At 39.6% G+C, this 22750-nt stretch overlaps 2 protein-coding genes across 3 annotated transcripts; one reads left to right on the forward strand and one right to left on the reverse strand.

The window, feature by feature from the left end:
• Positions 1-70: 70 nt before the first annotated feature.
• Positions 71-980, reverse strand: LOC116161690 (retinal rod rhodopsin-sensitive cGMP 3',5'-cyclic phosphodiesterase subunit delta). The gene is made up of 4 exons (XM_031475131.1): positions 797-980; positions 562-745; positions 373-509; positions 71-321 (listed from the first exon to the last, which is right to left on the reverse strand). Exons 1-4 carry the CDS (start codon positions 856-858, stop codon positions 240-242), a joined length of 465 nt encoding a protein of 154 aa, XP_031330991.1. The 5' UTR covers positions 859-980; the 3' UTR covers positions 71-239.
• An 8228-nt stretch (positions 981-9208) lies between these two features.
• Positions 9209-22405, forward strand: LOC116161258 (small G protein signaling modulator 1-like). 2 transcript variants are annotated; one of them, XM_031474554.1, is made up of 11 exons: positions 9209-9377; positions 9426-9572; positions 9641-10080; positions 10127-10607; positions 10655-10858; positions 10911-11409; positions 11461-11614; positions 16759-17274; positions 17321-17445; positions 21356-21813; positions 21860-22405. In XM_031474554.1, the coding sequence occupies exons 1-11, from the start codon at positions 9362-9364 to the stop codon at positions 21946-21948; spliced, it is 3129 nt and encodes a 1042-aa protein (XP_031330414.1). In that variant the 5' UTR covers positions 9209-9361; the 3' UTR covers positions 21949-22405. The 2 variants fall into 2 exon arrangements, with proteins under 2 accessions (XP_031330414.1, XP_031330415.1); XM_031474555.1 differs by having other exon boundaries at positions 9210-9377; positions 10914-11409.
• The last annotated feature ends 345 nt before the right edge of the window (positions 22406-22750 follow it).

Here is a 22750-nt window from a genome sequence, read left to right on the forward strand (position 1 = left end):
GCCCTTCACACCATCAATTTCTAATAGAAACTAATTAATAAAATCCTTAAGTAATATTTATTACGAGTAATATTTACATATACATTTAGTTACCTACACTTTACAAAAGCTATCACTTTACAAAAAAACAAAGATCACAGAACAAAATTTGATTTGTTTGTATTATTCTCGAGGTGATTATATGAGCTTAGGCCGACGAAAATACAAAATGGTCCCTGAACATCACTGCCTCCATCCCCTCACACATAAAACAGTCTTACTCGTGACGTGGAAATTAGCAAACCGTCATCGAAAAACTTAGTTTCAATTACGACATTACCGCTGAAAGTAGACAAATTAAACTAAATTCGCCCCCTTAAAACTTGATTATACTTTAAAATTGACGCCGGCATCATTTGCGATTCGGGTGCCGCCTCCATTATCGACTGCCACGTATTCGTGGACTCGGGCATAACGAAGCCAAAATCGAAATACCACTCCTCGAGCACGCGCCCCTTAAACAGCACTTTCTGCAAGCGAAACGCAATGAGTATGTACAAACCGAGCACTGAACGTGAGTACCTGTTCAAGTCTGAATTTTTCGATGCACTCCTTCGAACTAAAATTAAACTCTCTCGAAACCGCCCTGCATTTTAGTATCGTTTTCGGTACGTGAGCTTCGTGCTCGATGTCCGGTTGGCTGAGGTCGTCGGAGCCCTGCCAGAACACTTTGCCACCGTCGGCGTCTCGCAGGCAGATCCAATTGCTGAAAACAGGCACTCGATTTTAAAGTATCGGAATCTTGCGATCTACTTACACCTGAAAACCCTTCAAAATTTGCTCGGCCTTATTCTGATAGTCTGTGTTCACGTGTATCATCCTGGAAATGTGTAAAATTCGTTGATTTAAATCATAAAACTGATAAAACGCAAACCAAATTTGTGGACGGACTAAAATCGATTAATTGAGGTTATCGGTAATTCGGCATCTAAAATCTAAATCTAAACGTGACTCTCTTCATGGAGCATGCGTGATACCAACATGTAATTTTTAAAAAAAGTCGCTTTGATTTAATTGGTGCATTTAAGGCTGGGATTGCCTGAAAAGAGAAGTACCCATAGTAAAGGACAAAGTTTTTTTCGTTAGAATGTGCTGGTACCTAATAATGAATAGCGTAACTACAGCAGTTTTCTATACAAATATTTAAATAAATTACTCTCTTTAAGTGGGCCCCAAACAACACAGAGGGTGCTTTAAAAAAAATGCAATTTGATTTGCATAATCACACGACAAGAAGATACAAAGCACAAACGCAAGGTCGTTCACGGCTCCTTATAAACTGCTAGGTTAACAAAATTATAATTAGCTCTCTACCGCACATAACTTGAGGAGAATAATGAACCGATTGTAACGTAACGTATGAAGTAAAAATCGCGTAATTATTGGCATGGGGCACTTTCAAAATTAAGGTCGTAAAATTGGTTCACAAGTGGCGACAGGGGCTTTTTGTTTGGAAGGGCCCTCAGTAAAACTCTTGATTCCTTCACTTAACGGTAAAACGCCGACAATTCTAAGAAAACCCTTTGGAAATTCAATTCTTTTTCATTGTTACCATTGAATAAAGAGGTTTTTATTCAATGTCATTACGAAGTGTGTTGTTATACTTATAACGATCCTAGTGCCTATTCAAATAACAGGTAACGAAGACTTTGTAACTAACGAAATGTTATTACATGAAGATTTCGTTGTAACAAAATCGACCAATTCGTAGAAGAGAGCAACATTCCCCATTGCAATATCGCCTTCGTTGTTAATGGACTTCGAAACAACACGTAAGTTCCTTTGTTTACATTATCCTTCGTAACTTTACCATATTCTAGTAGCCGCCGTGCCTACGTCAACCATATTCAATAGAAATTCATTTCCTTTGTGCTTTTTATAATAAACACGTTTATTTTTGTGTCTGTATTCTTTCATTCCCAGCATTTTGACTTTTAGGACTTGGAAAAAGTTCAACCATATTTTCGTTTTTTTTGTATTTTTCTCTGAAACGGTAGGGAAATTTCGAATTAGAACAAGCAAAAGCTTTTATAGAGAATGCATTTTTGTCAAAAAGTAAGTATAGTAAAAGTTTTTCTTCTTGTAAGTCAATCCGGGGACATACGGTATACCGATTTTTTTTTAAATTTTTTAGCCGTTTACACCTAAATATACATTTGTTCCCCATGTCTTACATTCGAGGGATGTTTTTTTTGTAAATTAGTAATTGACAGGCTGATTCGAATTCGAGGGCCACCATGGGTATCTCGGGAACTGTAAAGAGTTACGTAGGTGGTAAATTTGGCAAAGTTGTGTACTTTGATGCTTAACAAAAACAGTTTTGAAACTGAAATTCTGACTACTTTCGGAGATATCCGGAAAAAACGAGATTTTGAAAATCGTATTTGTTTTTTACTGAAGTTAATAGTTATTTACAAAGATACCTACTTTTAAATTTAAAGTTTGACGTTTCGTCTCCGGTTAACTATCGTCAACTTTGTTTCTTACGGAAGTAATTTTTACTTTTTGTGTAATTTGATAGAGAATTTTTTTCTGATTTCAAAAATGTACACATTAATTTTTTTAATGCTTGTAAAATATCTTTTTTGCCTTTGTCTTAAGTAACGTACGTAAGTAGTTTCTTGCGTTTTTACGAATTAACGTTATTTCTTATTAAAAATAGATGATGTTACCATCAAGGGTAACTTTGTCAAATGTAAACTACCTATCTCTTACAGTTCCCGAGATCCCCATGGTGGCCTTTGAATTTGAATCACCCTGTATAGGTCAATTATTACACATTACACTAAACTGACTAAACTAATACTAATATGTAATAGGTACTACCATTGAATAAAGAGCTTTATTCAATGGTACTATTGAAGTTCAAAAAATTTAATTTTCAACAAGGTATGGATTATAAATTACGGTATTTTAATCTGCAAAGTGCAATAAGCAAAGATAAAGAATAAGGAAGACGGTCAAACAAATCGCATTACAAATAAACACCCACACAAGGTCGCAACTTGCCAGACATCAACAACAATATACAACGGCCCTTTGTTCTAAAAATAACGTAAAATTTTGATATTTGTTGTAAAGGAATGTTACCTATCCCCATTTCTATTATTTATTTCATAAAACGATAGGTAGAGGAGGTACCTTTTGCAATGAATAGGAAAGAGAAACCAAATAAATTTCGAAGCAAGTACCTAGTTGACAAAATAAAAATATACCAGTGAACGATCTTTTTCTTGCTGTCAGCAAATTCTATTACAAGCAGACCTTTATCGTATTTTTTACCGACTTCTCGCTCGCTCTTGGTGGCACCCTCTGTGAGAAAGAAGCTACACTGTTTACCGCGATATTAGTCACAGCTGCGTAGTTTATTTCCATTTCTCCAGTTTACATGCTCATTTTTCAGAACTTCATTCACCACTTTTTTTATGAAAACTTTTGAGCTTGACATAAATTGCCAAAATATAGATAAGTATTCACGCTACCGATCCCATACACTCGTATTGCTTAAAATGCTCCCTAATTTTTGCAATTAATTCCTAAACTATGAACTCTTTTGACACATGTTTTCTAGATTTTTTAAACATATATTAATGGACAAAATATCAGTTTATATTGTATGGAAACTATGCTCTGTACATCTATCTATCTAATGCATATTTTTCTGATCATATACACCCCTTGCTTATGGAATGGTGAATGAAGTTCAGAGGCAATGCACGCCCTATTGAATTACATGTGCATCACCAGTTGCCTATATTCTCTAAATCCAAACCTTAAATGATAAGAATGCAACCAATAATAAATAACATCGACCGCTTGGTTTTACATGTGGGCTACTTCTCCAAAAAGCCCACCTAAACTGTGCAACTTTGCTTCCAAGAGCACGATAGAATACATTTTCAAATGAACATTGTTTATCTTTCAATCCGATGGTTAAAATTAGTTGTCCGTAGTTTCGCAACGGTTGATAAATCCCGACTTTGACTAAAGCTAGGAATTAACAATCTGAGCGGTTCCACCCTGTATAGGTAGGTATACCGTGCGTCCCAGGTGAACGCACCTAAGCAAACAGAGTTAATAAATTTTTTCGCGAAGGATCCAAGAGGCCTTTGTATTGGAAGGTAGCGTTCAAGTGTTCAACGTACGTTGCCACGAACTTATAAATTAAGGACTGCTAATGCTGATTTGACAAATGACACCTACATGGGGGCAGCCATGATGTACACTTACTTGGCGCGAAATTCAAATGAACTGATAAACAAGCATTGACCTCACGTTTTCTAAATAAATTACTGTGACATGTCATTTTCTAAGGCTGCAATAGTCTCAACACTTGAGCACTAGGAAAAATTCCCTAGAAAATAACTAAAACGTGCATATCATGCCGGCGCCCATGCTAGGGCCATTTCTACCTCTATGCAACTGTTTGATCAGCAGTCCATCTTAATTTATTAGTTCGTGGTTATTGCGCTTGCCTGATACTAAAAAAAAATTGAAGTAGTACCTACGTTGACGCTAATTGCAAAGGCCTCGTGGATCCTTCCCAAAAAATACATTGCCGTTTCCCTCTGGAACACACTGCCTATACAACCTACAATAATGCACACATTTTTGAGAGCTACCAACCGGATGACTTTTCAGAAAGGAAAAGCTGTGTGGGACGTCCATAGAGTTAGAAGACTTCTAACTCAATGGAGCCGTCTTAGTGAGCACGGCCGCTTCTTACGTTCCGCCATACTAACCGAAATGTGTGGACACATGAATCATGGGTCCCGCGCTAGCTGTTGATTCGTGATCTTTGTTTTAATGATTTCGTCAGTGACCTCTATAATCTATAAGTAGGTACGCATTTTCAGCAAAATGGAAGCAATTTTAGAACATATTTTGTCCGCCATATTAGATCCGGCATTTTTAATCTTGAATTTTGTTTTCATCAATTTCACAAGTAACGACCTTCCGATATATACGTATTTTTAGAAGAATCTACGAATTTTGACATTTTTATCGGCCATATTGGGTCCGCCATTTTAATTCCTACAATTTTGACATCAAATTGGTAATTAGCTATATTTAAAAGTTGTATATACTGCGGGCCCGTGTGGAGCAGTTCAGGTGAAGCTGCACTGCGGTATCAAGGGGCCCTGGTTCGAATCCGGGTTTTAGCATAGATATTTGTAAAAGTACAGTGAGTTGGGTTCGTAGAGCAGCCTTGATTGAAACCCCGCCCACTCAAAAATAAATAAAATAAATAAAATAAATAAAATAAATAAAATAAATAAAATAAATAAAATAAATAAAATAAATAAAATAAATAAAATAAATAAAATAAATAAAATAAATAAAATAAATAAAATAAATAAAATAAATAAAATAAATAAAATAAATAAAATAAATAAAATAAATAAAATAAATAAAATAAATAAAATAAATAAAATAAAGGTCTACAGCACACACGGTGAGGAATATATCAGGGATTGGTCTGCGCAATTCAAACCTTGAGGGCAAATTTTATGTGTGTGGTTACCTTTACATTCATACCGCCTATGCTCAGAGACTTCCTAATCCAAGTCCTGTGCTGGCCAAGTTCCAGGTTTATACACTACTCGCCATTCAACTAAAATCCTCAATTGCTTTTTTTTTGGGATCCAGAGACTCCTTCTACTGGCGCTTTTACTTTCTCGCTTGCAACATGGTAGCAAAAAAACTATAGCGAAGTATTTCTACGAGTTTCCCTTGAGAAAACTTACTAATTGCGGTGCTCCATCTTGAAGTCCTTGGTACTTGAAAACGTCTACAGAATAGAGAATCGAGCGCGGAATACCCTCTTAACCTTGATTTTTCGGAACCGGATTTTCCCAAAACGGCAGGGGTTCAATGGAAACGCGTTTTGGACATTGAATTCTGAGGAAGGTACATTAAAGGTTTTGGGATTTATTCAATATGTTTCCGGTTTTTGTTTGCACAAACCGGCTCTGAATGGAATAAAATGATGCTATGTAGGTTCATTGTAATTTAAAGCAGGTCCAAATTTGGAAAACCCCTCTTTAGAAGTCATTCTATAAATTTAAGGAATCAGACAAGATGATCCCCTCCGTAGGGATCTCGTTTTCAGTTACGCCATTTAAGGCTGCAATTGATGTCAAATCTCAACTGCAGTTTGGAAATTTCCGCACGAGGGGCAAGTTACCCATCCCAGGGGCGAGATCCTTCTAATAAAAAACTGTTTGCTTTAGAATTTATGTGCGATATGAGTTCCCATTCACTGTTTTAAACTTTCGATTTCAAATTTAAGCCGGATCTGGTTTGCATTTCGACCAAATATCCATTTCGGTTACCATTTTTAAATGTTGCTCTGTTAATTTTGTTTTCTTGTACTGTAGTGCGAAGTTAGCGTAAAACCTGTACTTTTTGGACACAATAACCGCGCCGGGCAATAAAACGTCTAAACGCATCCTAACCAACATTATATGAATACCTAGTCCCACTCTCGGATATTTTCTGACCTTAGTACCTTTGTCTTCCCAATCAGATCTTGATTTCTCACACCTTTCGACTACTCGTCCCTCCCGTTTCTAATTAGTGCAATACCTTGTAGTGTACTTAACCCCCAGGTTCTACGCTAACTAACCAGAACACGGAAATAAACCCGGAAACGTTTAAAATGGCCACCCGAATGACTATTCCCTCCAAAACTAAACAAGATCCCGCTTAAATTTGAAAAATGGCACGTGATCAAAAATCTAAGGCAGGGCCCCCTTTCGTTAGTTATAGACAACGCTTTGACCTGAAGCACAGTAGGGAAGGAACGTAAAATAAAACTCAAATTGTAAAAAGTTTGTTTAATAATGATTGAAATTATTAAGATTGTGAAAGCTCGGAAATTTAAGTCGAAATAAATTACATTGCAAAAATAAACTTTGAAAATGGTAGTTCACCGAATAACAATAGAAATAGGCTGGGTAAAAAGAACTTACCAATAAAAAACCAGCCGTCAAATTAATATCAAATTGTGTTGTAAAATTAGTTGTTTGTAATGATGTGAATGCGTAACATAAAATTATAACATCACATCACATCATCTTTGGTGCAATAAAGTCATTTTGTTAAAAGCAAGATGGAAAATTTCATGACCTTGTAGGCAAATTTAATTAAAAACAAGATACGTGGAAATTATTGAATCGCCACTCATTTAACTGAAGAGCTTTGATTACCGTAATCCCGCTCCTGCAAGATAGGTAACTCGTCACTGGTTTCGGGGTTTCGAGCCTACAGTCGAATGTCGAAGACAATCACGGAATTATGTGTCGTAGCTCAATTTTGACTACAGTTTTTTTACCACCCCCGGGCCTGCTTGATTCACGGAGAAAATTGTTAGTTACAAACAACAAGTCTGTACATACATCAAACGAATCGGTAATTTCGACATATTAAAATAAAATGATCAAAACTTATATGAATGATACTTCAGGGGCAAGGCCATGTAATCAACATCAATATCAGCAAGCTTTACACCAAAAACGTAAACAATTACAAACAAAAGGATAACGGTATTAAACATGTCATTCTGCATTGCGATTAAACCAAGTAAATTTCAAAAACAAAGATTGAAACACACAAAAAATATATAAAATGTGACACACAAAACACAAATACGATATAAAGAAATGCAAAAATTACTACCTGCATTAAATAACACAAAATAACAACAAACATTTATAGAACGACGCGTTCACGACTGCGATTCAGGACAAGACGCCAAACGTCACCCCCGTTTGTGCTTTCAAGATGGCGCAGGCCGCTTTTTCCCACCTAGAAATTGCATGGTTGCCAACTCTACAAAATGTAGGTATGTATCGTCGTAAGTTGTATATACAGGGTGGAACCTCTCAACCTCCAGCAATATAATTTTTGGAAGCGTTGGAAGGTTGTGTATTTACACACGTTCTGTGATAGTGAGTTGAGGGGAGCTAATTAGTATTAGTTCCTAGTCGTTCGAAACTCGAGTTCTGTTACTAAGTTGCTTCCTAATCTTTAATCTAAATTCAAATGAAAATAGAAGTGTTACATTTTAGTTATTCCTTCAAAGAAATTATCCTTAGCACCCCAGCTGTATGTAACTATTTGTCCTGTCCCTGTATATATTCCCACTTTTTAATGTGCTGCGCATTAGCGAATTAGCAACAGTCGAAAAATACTACAAGATATGTCATTCAACCATAAACAATGAGCATGTCTGTTAAAAAGCAACATGCCATTTTCGTCGTACTTATATTTGTACAGCGCTGTGAAAGCTTTTGTCGTTAACATCACCTTCGCCAAAGATGAGTCATCTCCTTTGTCGTTAAATCAATCAACAGCCTTCGTTAACGCTACCGAAAAAAGACAGCAATCGCCAGCTGGCGGCTTCGTTTGTTTATTGAACTAACTTTAATTCCTTTCCTAATTATTCCAATTTCTAGTACATGCGCCGTATCGATCACCAAATCAAGATTTTGAATCAATTTACTTACCTAATTTGTATTTTTAGTCAATGAACACGTGATTCATTATAATGTGGATATTCTCCCGTCCCGTTTTTAATTTTTCAGTAATAGCGCAAAATTTTACGCTAGGTCGTGGCGCAACATCAACAGTCCCTACTTTGGGCTGTAATGTAAACACTATACCTTACATGCTATAGTTATGTAACAATTATTATCAGATGCACAAACGCCACATAAAATTATTTCGCATACTTGCGATTCGCTCCTGATCTCTCTTGCCATAAACAGTAAACGAAAACCTGTAAGCGAATCCTCAAGTTTCACATTTTTGCACGCCCAATAAATCAGTTCTACCATCAGCCCATTTTTAGCGACATTTTCCCGGCCAATAGGTACCGAAAAGTGGTAAGTTTCTGGACGCATCTCCCTACGAAAAACAAAGGCGGCGGCACAAAAGAGTTGTAACGAATATAACCTTAGTCCCACTTTAATTTGGTATTCTCTTCTTTTTATAAAGTAAACTGAATTCGAGTTTGTAACATGCGCTTTTAATAGGAGTCACGTTGAATTTTAGGTACTCGTAACATAGAATGTCAGTGCGCTATCTGTGGTCGAACTTCGGCACTTTTAGTTAGTCACCAGTGGCGTGTGCATCACCGGATACCACAATCAAAATTGGGCTTGCGCGAAATGATAAAACACAAAATCGATTGCACTTTTCAAGGTAGCTACACATTATACGAAAACTGTGATGTGGCGTACCCACCTACGTTCGTTACGCATTTTTTTAAGCTTATCGTGATATATTTTTTTTATTTTCATAAAGCTCGCATCGCACGATGACTTCGGGACAAGGTAAAATAAAAACGCAACAGTTAGCGTACTGACGGCTTTCCTCCGTAGAAAACGATTATAAAGCGAAATTAATTGCATCTGTTAAAAAAGAAGTAAAACAAGTAATGGAAGAGTCCGTAACGAAAAAGTTTGTACACGAGGAATCGGGGTCGGTGACGTCATTATGTGGCGCTGTCGAAGCTTGTTTATCGCAAGGTATCAAATGTTTATTTTGCTCGCTTCATTTGTTTTTCATGTCAGTTTAACGTTGCGGAAAATTTTAGGATTGCGTAGACGAGCGCTAGGATTATTTAAAACTTCGTCAACAACTGCCCTTTTGCACAAGATAGCCAAACATAGTCCCGAAGCTGCTTTAGTTTCTAAGAAAGTGATAGAATTAGAAAACTTAGATCCGAACCGAAGGTCCTCCAGTAGTAGCGATAGTACGACAAAGCCGACTTTGATGAAGAATTTGTCACTCCAAAACGTAAACTTACTTCCCAAGTACTTGTGGATTAGATTGGCACTTTTTGAAAAGCAGCTTTCGCGTATAATAGATTACTTGGTGACCAATGCGGGTAGGTACTACGATAAGGATGCCTTGGTTGCAGATCCAGACTATGGAAGCATTTTGAGTTCCTTACTCGTCGGACCCTGTGCTTTGGATTATTCAAGAACAAAAACCGCCGATCACTTCTGGACTGATCCACCCGCCGACGAACTGGTACGGTCACCTCCAAAGCTCACTCATTTTTCTAGCATCATTTCAGCTGCAACGGCATCGCATATCAAGCAGCCACTCCACGCCTCCACCCGTAAGACGTCCAATCCCGAACTTTCGACGGTCACTAAACACAAGCTCAGACGAATCAAGTAACCGTTGCCAAACTCAACACTTAGCCAAGGATTACGTGGAAAGCCTACACCAAAATTCACGCGCCACTTTACTATTCGGTAAAAATAATGTTCTAGTAACACCACCTAAGGCGGGCCAAACGGAGCCGATGCCAGGCTACCTCAGCCTGCATCAGAGCGCCAACTGTCTCACCATCAAATGGACGCCCAACCAGCTAATGAACGGCTTCACGGAGAGCGACGTGCCCGATAAAAACATCTACTGGGATTACGCCATTCAGGTCAGGCTCGACGAAGTCGTCTACGTTCACTGTCACCAAGACGTCGAAACAGGCGGGACCGTCATCTTGGTGGGCCAGGACGGCGTGCAACGGCCTCCCATACACTTCCCACGAGGTAAACCCACCCCAAAACCGCCCGTCTCTCTAACGATTGACGCCTAGGTGGTCACATGCTCGCATTTCTCAACTGTCTCGAGACCGGGTTGCTCCCTCGCGGCCGTCTAGACCCGCCCCTCTGGTCGCAGCAGTCCTGCTCGGCGAGGCATCACAAGCGCAAACGCCCCCTACCGTCGCTGGTCGAAAACGAAGACGAGCCGAAGGATTTCGTCTTTCGCATCGTCGACAGCAGCAATCACAAGGAGATTTGTAAGTTGCCTAGTCGTCGCGAACGATCAGTCGTAACAGTTCTTTTCATAAGCAGTAAAGCGGCACGATCTAATGAACAGAAACGGTCACGTGACGACCAAAGTTCGCGCGCAACTCGGCAGCTCGAGCACGAGCTCGGAAAGCTCGACGAAGAGCTTTAGCATAGAGCAGAGCTGCACGATCAACGACGGTTCTAATATTTGCATACAGGCGGTGTGCGACTCTATGAAGCGGCAGATAATATCGCGCGCGTTTTACGGCTGGCTCGCCTACTGTCGCCATCTGTCGACGGTGCGGACGCACTTGAGCGGTTTAGTACACGGCACGATTGTGTCCGGCGAGAACGCCAAAGACGGACTGTCCGAGGCGAAGTGGGCCGAGCTTTTCGTCGAAGGCGTGCTGAGCGACGCGGAAGAGGTCTACAAGCTGACTTACTACGGAGGAGTTGCGCACGCGTTGCGAAAGGAGGTGTGGCCTTACCTGTTGGGCCATTACAAGTTCGGCAGCTCGGCGGCGCAGAGGGAGGAGCTGTCGGAGCTGACCAAGCAGGCGTAAGGAGCGCGCGATTTTATTGGTCGTACCGGTGATTGGTCGTTTTGCAGGTACGAGACTACTATGTCGGAATGGCTAGCGGTTGAGGCGATCGTGAAGCAACGCGACAAGGAAACGCAGGCGAACGCCATAGCGAAGTTGAGCAGCGAGAGCACCAGCGGCGAACAGGTTCCTCCCCAAATTCAGCGCGACCTCAGTAATGATGTGAGTGCATTTTGTAATCGTTACTTTATCTTCCGATAAATGGCGTACAATATTGCACTTTAGTAAAGTCACTAGATATAGAAAGTACCGCAATCATCCGCCATTTTTGGGCAAATTTGCTGCCAACTTAAAAAAATTGACAAATAAAATCTGAATAGCTGTAATTTTTTATAACCTAACTTCATAGTACTGTCATGTTTTATAAAAATATTATACAGATATCTCCAAACAGGTGGAACAATCCCTAACATTAAAGTTACTAGAATCTGGTAACTTCCGCCATTTTTGGGCAAAAATCATGCGTTCTCTCTCTAACACACGAGTCCAATGGATTGCGGTACTTTCTATATTTAGTGACTTTACACTTTAGTTAGTTACAGCGGTAGATACACTTCGTGGACACTAGACGTCTATTTTGGTTTTTAGACTGCGCGAAGGCACTTCATTTATATATGACATCACAAACCTGAGCAAAATCCTTTTTCATACGCGGTATATTCAGAAAGTAAACTTAGGCGTTTTTTCTTGTGATCCTCGGTGGGTCAATATCCAAAATCCAAAAAAATGTAGAAATAGACCTCGGATTTCCCAGCCGGGCGGTGTACTCAATTAATATCGAACGTATAAAAGTTAAAACTTCTTTATTTAATTACCAGACTCCCTGACGTCCGAAAAATCGGGGACGAATCTTAAAATTCGTGTTAATTAAGCGCGCTTCCAACAATACCACATTACGCAAACCTAATCAGATGAGGTTTTCTGCAATACATGTGATTAGCGACCGCTTTTTATGCTCATTCAACTGGCCGGGCTGAAATTTACAAATTCAGTAGCCCGATAACGCCCATTGTTACACAATATCAAAAGGTGTGCGGTCGTGAAATAAACTGCACGACCTTGCAGCTTTAATTGGGAAACTAAAATCGTTCGTCACCTTATCGCGGAAGATAAAGCCCAGTCACCTTTTTGAACTACGGACGTGCTGGACCTACTCGTGTTCATGTTTCATATGAAGCGGTACATTTGTAAATTTTCTTTTGTTGAACAAAATTATAATTTACTCCGAAACGCAAATTAGCACAAAATGTATACAAAAAAGAGCTTACAAAGCGTGTTTGGACATATTACCCCGTACGCAGACGGTCGGCAATTAAAATAAGAAATCTTAAAATTACTTACAGTATTTTTTTCTTAAAAATCCAAATAGTACAATCTTTGCGATACTTAACTCGTACAAAAACACGCGCTGACAACTTCAGGAACCTTCACTTGATCTTGATAACACTGAATTAGATGAATAAGATGAACAAATTGTCGGTGGCTATTCAGACGGTAACTTTTTAACTTTTAATAAAAAGGTCTCGCGGCGCTACACTGCTTCCTTTTTCAACTCGATAAAACTTTTTACGCAATAGAAACCCGCGGTAAACTTCTCACAAAACTTTAGTGAAGTTGCTTTTGCACTTATAAAAAAGTGACGCACTGCTTCTTCAATTAAACAAATAGGGCTGACTGCCCGTTATTTAGCGTACAAATTCACACGTTCCTCAACCGTTGCAACCGGCCATAAAATAATCCTCTTCTTTGTGAAATTTCAAATTTTCAAATTGCCAATCAGTGACGACACGCGCCAAACATCCCCACGAAATATGAAACGCGCGCAATTCTTCAAAATACCCGCGCCTTTGTTATCTTTTAACAGCGATAACACACGTGAGTTACTTAGGTTTCGCCTGATAAAGCTCCTTATCGCAAACGACCAGATGTGTCTCTAACCCAATCTTGCGACGATTTTCAGTCTCTCTTGCTGAGGTCGGCGCTAGATTTGGAGAACGGTGGTCCCAGGAATTCTACAGAGCAATCGGTTGGCGGCTACTGGCGATTGCTAAAACAAACAAAAGACAAAACAAAGACGCACTGCAATTTCTCTAAGCGGGAACAATAAATTATCGGGTTCGGTAGCGGTTTCAACGGGAAAGCAGATGCAGGAAAGCAAGACAATATACCCCCACTCCTCATAATTAATGAAACGGAAAGTAGCAAGAAGCTTATCTTGTAATTAAAGAAGCGGTAGGAACTACTGCGCAAGAAACGGGACAAGCTATAGATACGGTGCGATAAATTTAATGTAAAATAAAATTACTTCTTTAATTAATTACGTTTTTCCCAGATGCGACTGGTGTCAAAAATAAATTTTTTTAAGGGCGCACCTAACGGATGTAATTTCGACTTAATCGGAGGCAGTTACTGTAACTCAATCAACTAATTACGGTTAATTATAATTATTCAAATAGTCGGAACGAAATCTCCAAATTTGGCACTTAGGATGTGAGATTGTCACGTTCATATTTTCCTGAAACGGCATGACATTGCCGGTTTATTGCTGGTAAAATCGATTAATCGGTAATTGATGAATCTAAAATTGAAACAGATTGATTTTCTCTATTCTTCCCTGGCAAGAGAGCTTTCCGTGTCTCTAGAAACAATTAAATGTTCCTACGGGGACAGTTGCAAACGTCAAATTACATACCTACGGCTTCTAATTTTCCTTAACGGGCGGCTTTACAAATTAACCCATTAATTAGTGGTGGTGGTTCCTGGCTCAGTCAAGGTCGCTCGCCACCTGGTGGTAACCTTGGAAAGTAGGTTAAGGTCACGTCATCACGTGGCGGTGACCTGGGGAATTAGGTTAAGGTGAAAGTCGAGTGCCACGTGGGCGACGGTGGTCATTTTATTTTCAATGTCATCTGAGGTCATTGACCTCATTAATTTTCAATATCATCTGAAGGTTATTGTTCCCATTAAATTTTAAAGTTATTCTAAGTCATTAACCCCATTAATTTTCATCCGAGGTCATTGACCCACTATTTAGTTATCAAATTAGATTTTGAAGGTCATCCGTGCTTCCGTGGTCGTTGACTTGGTACCATGAATTTTCAAGGTCATACGAGGTCGTTGGCCCCGTTTTGTTGGTATGATAAATTACTTGATCAAGGTCATCCGAGGTCATTGCCCAAATGTCAAATTACATTTTTAAAGGCATACGAAGTTATTGACCTTATGGTGCTAATTACATCTTCGAGGTCTCCCCAGGTCAGTGACCCCAATTGTGGTGTCAGAATCAATTTTCAATATCATCCAAGGTCATCGTGTTATAAAATTTCAATGGCATACAAGGTTAATGACTGCATTTTTATGTGGTCGAATGACATTTTCGAAGTCATCTAAGGTCGTGTTTTAAGGTCATAGATCAATACCGTCCTTTTGTGGTGTCCAATTACATTCTCCAGGTAATCCAAGGTCAATGAACCCATTTTTTTGTATCAAATAGCATTTTCAAGAGTATACTAGGTCAAAGGCACCATGTTTTGTGGTGTCAAATTACATATTAGAGGTAATCAAAAGTAAAGGCTTCTTTATGTGGTGTTTAATTATACCCTCACGGCCATCCAAGATCAATGAACCCATTTTTTCCGTGTCAAATTAAATTTTCAAGGTCATCTGAAGTCAATGACCTCGTTTTTATGCAGTCTCTAATTACATTCTCAAATTCAGCCAAAGTGTGGTGTAATTTCATTCTCAAGGTCATCTGAGGACAATTCTTTGTGGTGCAAATTACATTTTAAAGGTCATAGAAGTTCAATGACCTCATATTTTGTGGTGGTCAATTACATTCTTGAGGTTATTCAAGGTCAATGTCCCAATTTTTGTGGTGTCTACCTTATATTTCTAACTCCTACTTCAATCTTAATAACGAAGCGCCCAACTTAAAACGCTTTTTTCAAGGCGGAAAACAGGTTTTTATCTGTCTTCCATTTCCTACTTTGTTTTCTAATGTCATTGTTAGCTTGCTTCTTAATTTCTTCCTGTGACTTCTTTTTCTCTGTTTTCATTTTCCCAGTAATTCTTGCGAACTTTGTCTCCTTTAGTTTCCATAGTGTCTCGTTTATTTTTTGCACCAACCCAGAAAAAAACCTGGCATAACACAAATAAATCAACTACTACAACACAATTCAAGGGAGAAATATACCAATTATCGTACAATAAAAATCAGGTCAAATGTAGTTAAACAAATCAATAAAAACGTGATACAAAAAAACGTAATAAATACAAATGGAAAACAAGACAAATCAATTTAGTACAAAAACACATCAAACACGTGATCTACGGGTTAATTTAGACCAAACTCGTAAAATGATCAATCGTATGTACAGTACCTAATGACCGGTTTACATTCTGAAAGTTATTCCATTGAAATTCCAAAGCATATATGTACTATACATAGGATTTCCCCAGAAAGTTTTTCGCTTAATAATCTGCCTTTATTCCCGTCAACACAATGACCATAAATTGACGCAAAACATAACATTATTTTTAAATGTTCAATCTTAGGGTTGGCAGCCCTACAATTTGAACTGAAAGTAAAATATTTCTTTTTCAGCCTTCAGATACACGAATTCACTGAAATTTACGAGATCAGTTGAAAATTTATAATTTACATTTGACTCAGTTAGAAGACTTTCGTTGTGTAATATTAAACTGCAAACTGCTGTACTAACTTCTGCTGACCGAATTTCTACAGGAATTTAATTTACAATATCAAACACGTCGAAAATAATTAGATCGAATCGTTCGAGAATCTCTATTTCTATCACCCACACGATGCCTACACAACCCTCTCAACCTTGGAGGCAATGGAAGTCGACTCTTTGGAATTGAACCCAGCTCGTAGCGGAAGGAGGTCTTTCCTGTTTTCAACCCTGAATAGTAGCCAGTTTGGTGTAACGGCAACGAACGCTAACAGGTGGCGAGGTCTAATTCCTTCAACGAGTTTATTTTGTGACAGACACTTTACATCGTTTATTTTCATGAATAATAACAGTTTCTTGCTGCACCCCGAACTGTTCTTCTTCGTATCGAAAGAGTTACCGTTTCTATACACCTGATCTCTCTGACGGCCCAAAACCGAGCGCGTGAAATCTCTCTTCTCTGGATTAATCCCCCAAGAAGACACACTGTTTAGGACAGACGATTTTGGTAATGTTGCACTGACTTTCTGCCTTTTATTACTGGATGATTTTGACCTGGTCTCTCGCCCGGTTATAATTCCGACCCAATCACGTATTGCGCTTTCTTCTTTGCAGGTTTTTGAGGATATTAGCGACTACGAATTCGACTCGAACGAAGATCTGACCGACAACGAGGATAAGCCGAAAAAGCTAAAGAAGACAAAACAAAACACCGTCATCTACGAGGGAAGCGACGAAGAAAAGTCGAAACAGAATGAAACCGATGCCTTACCTGATACTTTACCTCAACAAAATAATTGCGAAGAAGAAACCGTAGATTTAGCGAACTTAAGACTGACAAATCCAGTATTAGAGGAAGCGAGCACCAGTACAACGCACACCAGCCGAATAATGGCGGAAGAGGACGAGGTCGATCTGCGAAAATTCGTCGGAAACGTCATCGTGACGAATCCCAGCGTTGATATGTCGAACTTTCCGCCGGAAGTTCAACGGAAATGTAGCCTGGGCGCGCTCACCGAGGAGGGCGGGTCGTCCCTGGATACGTTGGACTGCATCGAAACGCACGGTCTGGCGTCGCCGGCTCGAAGCGCTTGCGTTTCGCCCGCCAGCTCCAACGGCGGAGTGTACTCGGTAAGTGGCGTGCCACGCGACTTTGATTCATTTGAACGGTTTTCAGACCGAGCTTCTGGAGACGTTCGGTCTAAATCTCCACAGGATCGAGAAGGACGTGCAGAGATGCGATAGGAATTATTGGTACTTTACGTGCGAGAATTTGGATAAGTTGCGGAACGTCATGTGCACGTAAGTAACAATAGCGATCTTCTTGGGTGATACGACTAGTTTCAAGCAATTGCACCAAATTACGCAATCCCTCGGAAAACGAAAAAAACTATGAGTGAGAGTTACTCATTCGAGATAAGACAATCGATGCTTTCATTTTACTGGGAGGGGGGGGGGGGCAGACCCCCCGGTACTACATTTGTTCCCAAAATGATGAGGAGTTTTACTTCTCTCATGATAATTTTTTAAAAGGACCTTCGATTTTTCCCTCATAGCGAGGGAATGTTACATTCCCTAGTCAATATCGTGACTGTGGTGAGTGTTAAAGGACAGCGTAGCAAAGGACACAAGCAGCTGCTTCAGAGATGCGGCGAGTTCAACGTGAAATTCAACTTCGCGTATTTAAAAAAATTTCCACTATCGTTCGTATTTATCGTAATAGTTCCCAATTAGCATTCCTTAACACGAAACCTTAATTCACATTTAAAGCGTTCAGTCAACGACTGCAGTTCTTCATTATCCCCATACATTTTCAAAGCCGCCCGAACTCTATGGCCCATATGAATAAAAGGAAGCAAATGCTTATACTTACAAAATTCAAAGTAAATACTCGTAAGTACTCCTTCACACTGGGTGACTGAGCAGCGGTGCTGAGCAGCAGGACAGGACGCAGTGCAGCGCTGCTAAACCATGCTAAACAGACCAGTATGAAAGGGCAGTTACGAGTATTTACTTTGAATTTTGCAAGTATAAGAATTTGCTTCCTTTTATTCATACGGGCCATTGACCCATTTTTTGTAGGGTCAAAATACATTTTCCAGGTGATCCGAGACAATTGACACCAACAATTTTCAAGGTCACGCGAGGTCGTCGACTCCCTATCGGTGTGGTCTCAAATTACAAGTCCAGAGTCATCCTAGGTAATTGACACCAAAACATTGTCAAGGTCATCCAAGTTCAATGGCCACTTTCTGGTGTTGAAATCCGAGGTTATTGACCCCATTTTTGGGTTGTCAAATAACAATTTCAAGGTCTTCCGTCCGTCATTGGCTCCATAAATTATCAAGGTCAAGCGAGGTCGTTGACCCCGGGTTTTTTTGCGCCGTCAAATTACATTTTCAAGGTCATCTGAGGTCATTGCCCCAATAAATTTTTCAAGCCGTCCGCGATCATAGGCCCAATAATTTTTCAAGGTCATCCGAGGTCTTTGTCCCAATAATTTTTCAAGGTCATCCGTATGCATTGACCCTAATTGTTGCAGATCAAGATGACGTGCCACGTGACTGTGGCCTTGGAAATTTGGTCAAAGTGAAAGTCGTGTGCCACGTGGGCCCTTTCTTGTACTGTCAGATTACTGTTTCAAGATCATCCAAGGTCGTTTTCTTACATTCTCATGGACGCCCTAGATCATTGGTCCCATTTTTTGTGTTTGTGTTGTCTTTTGTTAGTGCGGCGACCTTAGAAAGTAGGGCTGGGCAATGTCCAAAGAACAGTCGCTCCGCTTTCTCTCCTGGCAGTAAACTTCAAAGTATCGATCAAAGGTCACTACACGTTTCCTTTAATGAAATGACCGTTGATCGATACCATGAAGGTTACTACCAGAGGAGAACGGGGCGCCAGTGTTCTTTGGACTTTCTAAAATGACAGTAAGGTTGCCAACAAAGGACAACACACCAAAAAATGGGTTAATGTCCTAGGATGACCTTGAGAATATCGGACAGCAACCTAGGAAATATTATGGGTCAATGACCTCGGATGAGCTTGGCAATGTAATTAGGCACCACAAAAAATAGTGCCAATGTCCTCGGATAGTACTTAAAAAATATTGGTTAATGACCTCTAATGACCTTGGAAGGGTAATTCCACAAAAGAGATCGATGACCTCGGGTTAAAAACCTTGACCTTGGAAATGTAATTTGACACCACAAAAATGATCCAATGGACTTGGTTAACCTTGAAAATTTTATGGGGACTTTGGATAGCCTCGAACATGATACCAATGACCTTGCGTACGCTTAAAAATGTAATTTAACACCACATAAATTGAGGTTATTGAAATTGTAAATTTAATTTGACAGCCGAAAAAATGAAATGTTTGCCCTTTGAGCTTTACCGTGGTCTACTTTTACCGCCCACGTGGCACGCGACTTTCATCTTGACCTAATTTCCAAGGCCACCGCCCACGCGACACCCCACGTTCACCTTTACCAAATTTCCAAAGTCACCATCGGCGCCATGACCTACTTTCCAAGGTCACCGCCAGTCATGTCTACCTACTACCCTTCAATGGATACCTTAATGGTAACTACCAGGGGGAGTGGAAAGTGAATGCCCTTGAATGGATGTCCTATGCGGTCAATAACCACGGATGACCTTAAACATGTAATTTGAAACTACAACAAATAGGGTCAATGCTCTCGGATGACCTTGAAAAATTAGTGGGGTCAATGACCTCGGAAGAGTTGACACCACAATTGAGGTCATTGACCTTAGATGACATTGAAGATGTTAGTTGACACCACAATTGGGGTCATTGACCTGGGATGATAATTTAACACCATTGACCTTGAAATGATAATGCTCTTAATAATGTAATTTAACACCACATCTATTGAGGTCATTGACCTTGTAAAATGTAATTTGACACCCCGCAAAACGTAATATAACTACAGCTTGCTCTTTGAGTTTTACCGCGACCTACTTTCCAAGGTCACCGGTCACGTGGCAAGTAACTTTCATCTTGATCTAATTTCTAAGGTCACCACCAGGTGGCGAGCAACCTTGAACGGTCCAGGCATACACCTACTACAGTGGAGGAGAATCTGATCGTTCCAAAAAATATTAAAAATCGGAAAAATACGAAAAATTAGTAGTAGCAAAGAAAATATTGGAGAAGCGAAGGATCTTTTTGAATTACAAGAATTTAAAAAGAACCTTCAAGAATGTGAAGCTTTCTAAGAAACAGAAGATTCGTAGGAATCCGAAAACATAGCAGAATTCCTAGAGCATATCATTTCGATACTAACGAGGACACTAAGAATCCTATGGAATCGGAAAAATCGAAAAAAACCGAATCGTGCCTGAATAATATAAAGGATTACAAGAAATGGAAGAATCCAAAGAACCTTAAAAATCTCTAGGCTCTGAACAACTCGAGGAACCAAAAAAAGAATTAGTAAATAGCTTCTACTATCGTTCGTATTTATCGTAATAGTTTCCAATTAGCATTCCTTGACACGAAACCTTAATTCACATTTAAAGCGTTCGCGTTATTTACACGTACTTAACTTTGCTACTGTAGGCGCCCGAAATTTTTTCCCAAGTAATATTTACAGCTGGTTGGTTTCATCCTGAAGTTCCGAGTAACACATAAAATCTACCCTGCGGTCAATTACAAGGAGATCACCTACATTCGTTTGCGGCTCCACGCTAGTGATTTTAAAACACGTCTTTAGCCAAATTACAGGTGGCTAATTTCACTTCACTCGCGGCTTATCGTGAAAATTGGCACAAATTCAAAAACTACCCCACGGTGACCGAATTAACTTCGTTGACAGCTTAACTGCGCCTACGGTTCAACGGTGACGGTTCGACACCAACTTCTCACTACTTTACTTTTTTAAGTATTACGCAACCTTTATCCACCAATGAAAACTAATTTTTCTGTCCAATCAGAACGCTTAATTCTACTCAACGATGCGTGAAGTGAAATTCCGCTAAATCAACAAATCTCATGCTACGTAGCAGGATAGATAACCGCGACTGCAAAATAAACAAAATCCCCCTGTAATCAGAACTACTTACGCCATGTCCACGACTCGTTGGCGTCGGTAGCTTTTGCACGCACTTAAGAAGGAAGAAAGATACTTCTTGTTCTTGCAGTATTGCCACGACTAAGGTAAAATGTGCTAATACTAAAATGTGATTGTAGGTACGTGTGGGAGCACCTGGACATCGGCTACATGCAGGGCATGTGCGATCTGGTCGCGCCATTATTGGTGATCTTCAACGACGAGAGCCTGACGTACGCGTGCTTCTGCCACCTCATGGAGCGTATGGTCGAGAATTTTCCGAACGGCAACGCGATGGACTGCCACTTTGCGAACATGCGATCGCTAATACAAATCTTAGACTCGGAGATGTACGAGCTGATGCACTCGCACGGCGACTACACGCACTTCTACTTTTGCTACCGATGGTTCCTATTAGACTTCAAGCGCGAGTTGGTGTACAATGACGTGTTCTCATTTTGGGAGGTGATATGGGCCGCCCAGCAGATCGCTTCGAGCCACTTCGTTCTCTTCCTGGCGCTGGCGCTGCTCGAAATTTACCGTGATATTATTTTGTCGAACAGTATGGATTTTACGGATATAATTAAATTTTTCAATGGTAAGCATGTTATGTGTGTGCACTAGTGACTAGTCGCGTCTTTCAGAAATGGCGGAGAGACACGAAGCCCAGGCGGTACTGCGGATAGCTAGGGAACTGGTGCTGCAGCTGCAAATTCTAATTGAGAACAAGTAAATTGTCGAGGCATCGAGGTTTATATTTCATGTGCCAAAGGTTCTCCCCCACCAATTCATATTGGCGGTGTAGACACGCCCTCGCTCACACGATGGCTCTACACTCTCTATGTTATGTGATAAGAAATTTATAAACATTTCAATGTGCATTTAGTAAACTAAATATAAACAATGTAAAATTTTCTTAGACATCTGTACGATGCACAATACTATTATATAGAATGATTAAAGCTAACCTATTTTTGTGCAAATTATATGTATTTTGTAAATTAACTGTTTCCTTTGCGATGCGGATGCGACAACAGTGTATCAGGCGGCGTTGCCAATTTGGTTGGTACCTAAATAGATAGACGATGATGTACTTTATATTAGTTTCCCAGAATATATTCTATTTTTTAGACTTTATAAATGTTATATCTATATTTATCTTTTTTAAAGTATAAACGTTTCTATTATTCTATGTGCCTTTGAAATGTTTCTGTTAAATCGATTATTGTGAACGTATATAGGTTGATTTGTCTGTAATGGGTTGTGTGCTGATAACGACTATCGAGGCAGGGATTAACTATCGGGTACTTTTTTACTCATTAATTACACCCCTTTTTTCAAAACGTATGTACCTACCTATATATGCAGTATTTACAACATATCAGATTTAATTCTGGCACTGAAAACAAATATATAATATAATGTTGACTTGTTGTTTTTTAATCATTACTTCTACTCTTTATTACGTTCGTTGATAATCGTATCCTTGATAATGTAGGCTGTAGTGTACATGTACTTAACCCCAGGGTCTCCGC

This window comes from Photinus pyralis, unplaced genomic scaffold (assembly GCF_008802855.1).
Source record: "Photinus pyralis isolate 1611_PpyrPB1 unplaced genomic scaffold, Ppyr1.3 Ppyr1.4_LG10, whole genome shotgun sequence".
Classification (NCBI taxonomy): domain Eukaryota; kingdom Metazoa; phylum Arthropoda; class Insecta; order Coleoptera; family Lampyridae; genus Photinus; species Photinus pyralis.